General features: G+C 48.8%; 1 protein-coding gene across 2 annotated transcripts; it reads left to right on the forward strand.

The window, feature by feature from the left end:
* Nucleotides 1-920: 920 nt before the first annotated feature.
* Nucleotides 921-4,940, forward strand: ZNF391 (zinc finger protein 391). 2 transcript variants are annotated; one of them, XM_047102044.1, is made up of 2 exons: nt 921-1,130; nt 2,139-4,940. In XM_047102044.1, exon 2 carries the CDS (start codon nt 2,216-2,218, stop codon nt 3,296-3,298), a length of 1,083 nt encoding a protein of 360 aa, XP_046958000.1. In that variant the 5' UTR covers nt 921-1,130; nt 2,139-2,215; the 3' UTR covers nt 3,299-4,940. The 2 variants fall into 2 exon arrangements, with proteins under 2 accessions (XP_046958000.1, XP_046958001.1); XM_047102045.1 differs by lacking the exon at nt 921-1,130 and adding an exon at nt 1,232-1,298.
* The last annotated feature ends 2,181 nt before the right edge of the window (nt 4,941-7,121 follow it).

The raw sequence follows: 7,121 nt of genomic DNA on the forward strand, positions 1-7,121 counted from the left end.
ATACAGACGGCATCACCCTGGATACAGACAGCAGCCCTCTTGGATACAGACGGCATCATCACACTGCCCTCGAGGCTCACCCTGCATGACTTCTTGGTGGATGTCCTCGATTCACCTTCACATCTGGGAGGTTCCTGGTCTACGAGAAAGGAAATACCTGTGAAACCAGATCATCTCCTAACCCGGCAGATGTGTGAGCAGAAGCATTGGGGGGAACGTTACACGGTTTGCAGCCTGTTGTCAAGCACAGGGGCTCCAGATGAGTCCACGAGAGAATGGCTTAAAGAAAAAGCTTCAGTGGGGAAACTTGGGAGTCCAGAGATGGGGGAGAAGAAAAGGCGCAGATTCCCACATTCTCCCATTTTCCCAGCAGGAAGGTTGTGGCAGCCGGGGTGCTCCGCCGGTCACTCGGCACGGGTCAGCCTCCCGGGAGAGGGCCTTGCCGCTCTTCCCTTACGAGCCAGTGTAAGCACAGCCCTGTCGGCGGGGGGTAAATAGACCGCTTGGTGCCAGGCAGTCTGTGGGGTGCCGGCTGTTTAACGGGGCGCGTCTGAGAAGCTAGCCGCCTAGTACCTGGGAGCCTTGAGATCCTTGGGAAGCGCCGGCCCTGCCGGCAGCAGGAAGTCTGTGGGAAGCCGAGCTTATGTTCTAGACCCTCCTACGTGAGGAATGTCGGGTGGGGGGGAGGCTGGTTTCAGCCAGCACATTTCTCAGGCCACTTAGAGTAGGTTTCTAAGGTTCTTTGGGGACAGTTCTACTTGTTAAGTTAGAAGAACTTACTAAATACAAATGTCTGGGCCCCATATCATACCTGCTAGGCCTGAGGCAAAGCCAAGATATCTCGAGCAACAAGCTCTAGAAGGGATTCTGACGCGGATGTGTATAACCTTTTGGAGCCCAGTTTTAGCTCCTGTCACACAGCCGTTTTCGCCAGCCCCTCCTGCCACAGCCTCTGGAAGTTGGCAGTGTCTTTTCTGTACATCGAAGCATTAAGACCGAGCTCTGACTAGCCCTGTGTTACATCATTTCCCATCAGCAGGAATCCCAGCATGTGAACTGCTTTGGTCATTCGGTCGGAGGGAGGACAGCGGTGGATGCTGGATCTTCAGTGACCGAAAATCCCTGTCTAGGTGAGTGATATCATTGAAAAGACCGCCAATGTGATACTTAGGAGACGTCAGTTCTAGTCTAAGCTCTTGTAATTCGCCAGGTGACTGAAGCTACCCAGTCTGCTTTCTGTTTGTCAGATGTGAGCTGGCCTACATGACCTCTGTGGAGATGAACTCGGATAGTCTCAGGTAGTAGACTTGCTCAGAAGAACACCTAAACCGGTTGGAGGGAGGGCTGGGGGACCCGTGGCGGTGGCAGTGCCGTAGTTACTTAAATCCTGTTGTCTCTCAGGGCCAAGAAAATGATTGCATCCACGCTTGATAGAGTCATCCTGCACTTTTTGCTTTTTCAGAGGGTGTCTCTTCTTTTTTTTTTTTTTAATTTTTTAAACGTTTATTTATTTTTGAGACAGAGAGAGAGAGAGAGCGCGCGCGCATGAACGGGGGAGGGGCAGAGAGAGAGGGAGACACAGAATTGGAAGCAGGCTCCAGGCTCTGAGCCATCAGCCCAGAGCCTGATGTGGGGCTCGAACTCATGGACCGTGAGATCTTGACCTGAGCTGAAGTCTGATGCTTAGCCGACTGAGACACCCAGGCGCCCCAGAGGGTGTCTCTTCTACACTGAGTCTGTTCTCACCCCTTCCCTTCTTCCCATTTACTACCACTCATCGGCTACAGTAACTAACAGCTCATTTTCCTTTCGAAGCCCTGCTCTCCGCTCATCAGCTGGTCTACCTGCTCATTTCCATTTTTTTTAGCTCAGCATAGTACCCGCCTCCCTCCCCCTGTTTCTTGATGTCTCTGTGCTCACCATGCCTATTATAGGATCTCGGCCTGCTAGCTCTTCTGCCCCTGTTCACTTCCCTTCAACTGTCCCTTTTTATTTTCTCCCCGTAGAAAGCTGACACTAGGTGTGAATTGCAAATTTGCTGTCTTTTTTTTTTTTTTTTTCCTGATGGCTTCTTTCCCTTGGTCTCCACACTAGAGGCAGGTGAGGCAGGTGACGTTTGCACTTTAAATGTCTTTCAGATGGGGAGATTTGAACCGAGCCAAAGCATCAACACCAATCAGGCTATTGCCGAAGAATAGAGTTTTCAGGGTCAGCAATGGAAGGTGTCAGAGGGAAGACCGCCCAAGGTCGTACGAATGAAGAAGCCTGTAAAAGTGAGGGCCCGTCGTCAAGGCAGACAAAGTGCCCCGTACGGAAGACATCTTCTTTTGGGAAAACAGCGATCAGAAAAGTGTCAGTGACCCTCAAGGAAATTTTCACGAGGGAGGGAGGTCCCGAATCTAGTGAATTTAGCCCAAGCTCAGAAGTTAATACCCAGCGGAAAACTCCAGAGGGAGCTAGATTTAGATCCCCCATATCTAGGAAACACTTAGAAGACAATTCAGACTTAATTAAACACCAAAAACTCTTCCCACAGAAGAAACCCTGTAAATGCAATGAATGTGGCAAAGCCTTCAGTTACCAGTCAGACCTTATGGTCCACAGTAGAACTCATGGTGGAGAAAAGCCTTTTGAATGCCACGAGTGTGGGAAAACCTTCAGCCGAAGCACACACCTTCTCGAACATCAGAGAACTCACACTGGAGAGAAGCCGTATGAATGCGGTGAGTGTGGAAAGGCTTTCAGCCGGAGTACTCACCTTAGTCTACACCGGAGGATCCACACGGGAGAGAAACCGTATGAATGCGATGCGTGCGGGAAAGCCTTTAGCCGAAGCACTAACCTCAGTCAGCATCAGCGAACTCACACCCAAGAAAGACCTTACAAATGTAACGAGTGCGGGAAAGCCTTCGGCGACCGGTCAACCGTAATTCAGCATCAGCGCATACACACCGGCGAGAACCCGTACGCGTGTCGCGAATGCGGGAGAGCTTTCAGCTGGATCTCCTCCCTCGTTGAGCACCAGAGGACGCACACCGGGGACAGCCCCTACGCGTGCAGCGGCTGCGGGAAGGTGTTCAGCAGAAGCTCGTCCCTTAGCGAACACCAGAGGATCCACACCGGAGAAAAGCCCCATGAGTGTGGAGAGTGCGGGAAGGGCTTCGGTCGGAGCTCCTCCCTCATCATTCACCAGAGAACTCACACGAGAGAGAAGCCGTACAAATGTAACGACTGTGGGAAAGCCTTCAGTCAGAGTTCAACTCTCATCAGACATCAGCAGCTTCACGCGAAAGGGTAACATCTGAGCTCTCGTCGATGGCAGCGTAAGAGCACACAGCGTGACTTCCTGTCGCTACACGTCTTGGAAGTCCCCCCCTCTACTAGCTGGCCAATTTCAAGTTAGCCTTCCTGCCTTCCTTCCTTGATGCTCAAAGGACTGATCAAGACAAGGGGATGACTTTCGAAGCCAACACGTTCCATCCCCTATTCTGGAGGACTCCAGACTTAGAGTATAGACCTCCTACCTGACACCTTGTATTTGCTCACTTTATCTGTTCCGCAGGGCTTGGCTCCCTGAACGGTCAGTGAACCTTCTGTTTCCCGACCACGTCAGCCCCTTTACTTAAGAGGAAATCCTGTGTGTGTGTGTGTGTGTGTGTGTGTGTGTGTGTGTGTGCGCGCGCGCGCGTGTGTGTGTGTGTGTGAGAGAGAGAGAGAGAGACAGAGAGAGAGAGATGCTGGCTCTAGTCACAGAAGAGAAGGAGCTGGCTTCAGAACAGGACAAAACACTCCCACTGGTTTGGTGATAATAGCGTTGAGGCAAATTCAGTCCCTCATCTTATAAGGACAGATTTTTCTCTTAAACCTTTTTTGCTGTAGTGTATTTTCCTCAAAGTATAAACCATGGTTCTACTAATGTGCTTAATTAATCCTAGTAGTATTTTATCTCTTCCTTACCAAGAATGTCCTGACACTTAACGTTTAATTTTTCCATTATTTAGAAAAAATGCTGCCCTAGTTTTTAAATTTTTCTTTTGTTTACAGACTTCATGAAGCTTCGGCCCTCTGGCCCTAATGCTCACTGATCCTGTAGAGCTGATCTCTCAAGGACAAATTCAGTGCCTATTTCTTAGTCTTTTTCCTACTTGACATTTGCAGAATTGGCACTTTTGGCCACTCTTAGGCCTTAACACTTGGGCTTCTGCTGGGATCCGTGATTGTGTGCTGATCCACACTTTCCCTACCTCCCAACATTCTCTGATTACACAGTGATGAGCTCTATAACTTTGGGCAAGAATTAGACCAGAATAGTCTCATTTTATCGGGCCATAATACTTGAGGTTATTCAATGAGGTTGTAAGCTTCTTGAAGACACAAACCTTTCTTTAGGTCCCTTTAAAGCATCCAAAGTGCTGAGCAGTCCCTAAATGCCCTGTGATTATTGCCCACCTTATCCCAGGTAATCAGTTGGCTAGGTTTTATCTGAAATGGCTTACGAGTTGATTTCTCTCTCTGTTCTTAACTGCTGCTGCCGGGGCCTCAGGAGTTTGGGCCCAGATTGTGAGAGTAAACACCATTGCCCTTGTCTCCCCGTCTCCAACTCGATGCCTGACTAAATCACCTTGTCTGAAGAGTCCACAGTTCTCATTGTCCCTGGGAAAAAGGTCAAACTGTAACTTCAAGGCCTTCCACAGTTAGGTCCATTTCCTTATTTTCCATTACTGCCCGGTATCCGTGGGCAGACTTGTCCTTTGTCTCTACCACACCCTCTGTTCACACTTGGCTTCTTTTCAAACTATTCTGTGGCACCCTTTTACACTTCCTGCTTTCTTCCTTGTGTCTCCGGAAATCCTATCCACACTCAAGTCTGCCCCCACTGACACTTCTAGTTCCCCACCTGAGAAGTCCTTTGCAGAAGGGGCACCTGGGTGGCTCAGTCGGTTGAGTGTCTGACTTCGGCTCAGGTCATGATCTCGTGGTTCGTGAGATTGAGACCTGTGTCCGGCTCTGTGCTGACAGCTCAGAGTCTGAAGTCTGCTTCAGATTCTGTGTCTCTCTCTCTCTGCCCCTCCCCCACTCACACTCTCTCTCAAAAAAAAAACATTAAAAAAGAAGTCCTTTGCAGTGATGGTTTGCGTGTATTTTCCTACATTACACACTTTCTTATTCTGTTCTCAGATCCTTTCAGGTGCTTTTTTTCCATAAGCTTTTGAAGTTAGAAATTGTCTTAAATCTCTTAGAAGCCCCGTCTAACACATGGTACAATGCAGGTCTGCACTCTCGTTTTAATCTAAACCAGGAGGGTCTAATTTAATAGTGCAGTGTCTTTAGTCTTTTGACTGGTGAGATGACCTCATAAATATTTTGGTCCTTTTTGTCCTACTTTGAATTATGTAAATTCACTTGTGGGACTAAGTGTCCGTTAGAGCTCTGGGATGCTGGCGTCTTGGCTTTCCATCTCATGGGACTGTTGTAAGGAACGAATGAAATGAGCTTATTCATGTAAAGTGATGAAAACAGTGGCTGACAAAGTTAGCGCTCAGTAAATGCTAATTGCTATCATTCTACTGCTTCACATTGGCCTGTAGCCTTTCATTTCATCCCCTGCAGGGTCTGTAAGTCCATTACCAGAAATGGAAGCCTGGGATCACCATCCATTAGATTAGGAGACATTTCTTCTAACCTCAGTAATAGGCAAGAGCCGTCTATTATATTACAACTGTATTATGTATTAAAAAGGACTCAAGATAGCTTACAACATATGATAAAATAGAAAAACAAACACACATACAAATCAGCATTAGGGAAAGGAGAAAGCCTGGAAGACCAAGATCAGGACAACTTTTGGCATGCTTGAGTCATCCAGATAGGGATACAAACTGAGCGTTCTGGCAACTAACGTGAGTAAAGTGAATAGAGCATTTGCTTACTTAGTATTTGGAAAGAAAAAAAAAAGTCCATTCTTCAAGGAAAACAAACCTTTCCTCATAGATTTAAGATGCATTTCTCCATTGGTCTGCATGTAATTATACAATACATTTGATAACAAAAAATGAAAACCAATATATTCTCCACAGCACCTAGCATATAGTAGGTTCTCCAGTGAATAGGTCATAGTGGAGGCTCAGAAGGGCAGGGGTGGAGTGGGGTTAGAAGGAGCAGAGCACAGAATACTTGGATAATCACATAATAACTGGGTGCTAGAAGAAAAGATCTTTTCACATATTTGAGTCCTTTAATTGCTTACATAATGGGATGAAAAAAATTGAAGTTTACAGATGTTACATAAGTTACCAAGGACCAGGACTGGGCCCCTTAAGCTGGCCCCTGGCAAGGTCTGGAGAAAGAGCCGTAAGGAAAGGCATAGAGATGGGAAAGCCCTGTTTGTCCCAGTAGATGAACTGGACTGTGGCAGGAAGCTCAATGAAGTGCAGATGAGAAGCTTGACTTAGAACTGGGTACCTCGATGATGGCACCCTGGGGTCCTAGATCGTGTTTGGGTTTAATAAGGGAACTACAGGAGGTTACTGATCGTATCGTGCTAATCAGGTGTGGTTTCAGGGGGAAGGACTAATTCTGGAGAGGAGACAGGATGGTCTGGAAATGAGAGAGGGCAGTCAGAAACGAGGTGGGAGGCTGGACTGTAAGGGCAGTGGTTTTGGGACTCGGAGAGGGCCGGTTGTTGGAAGACACGGTGTCCAGATCCGGGCGACGAAGAGCCGGAGGGAGGTTCCGTTCCTTAATTGCTCTTAATTTTCACGAAAGCTACCGGCACCTGCAGGGAGGGGTTCTGATCTGCCGTCCGCAGGTAGCCAATGAACAACACGTTAAATGCCGACCGTCCGACAGTGATTACTTTGCGTCTTTTCGAAGAAGTGAATGTGGAACCAGAAACGTCTGGGATGTCCCGTGGGGAGGTCAAGTCAGAAGGGAAGAGTGATCACTGTGAGGACCGGAGCTCCCCGCGAGCTGCGACTCGACTCACGGAAGCCCCGCCCCAGGAACGTGCGCCTCACGCGGCGCACACGTGCCAGCGTGCAGCGCGGGCCCCTGGTTCCCACGCGCCCCGCGTGCCGACGCGCTGCGGCCCTTCCCGGCCTCCGTCGGCGGCGAGCCAGGCG

This window comes from Lynx rufus, unplaced genomic scaffold (genome assembly GCF_022079265.1).
Source record: "Lynx rufus isolate CCGP_SWC_20201006 ecotype Redwood Valley unplaced genomic scaffold, mLynRuf1.p SCAF_6, whole genome shotgun sequence".
NCBI lineage: Eukaryota > Metazoa > Chordata > Mammalia > Carnivora > Felidae > Lynx > Lynx rufus.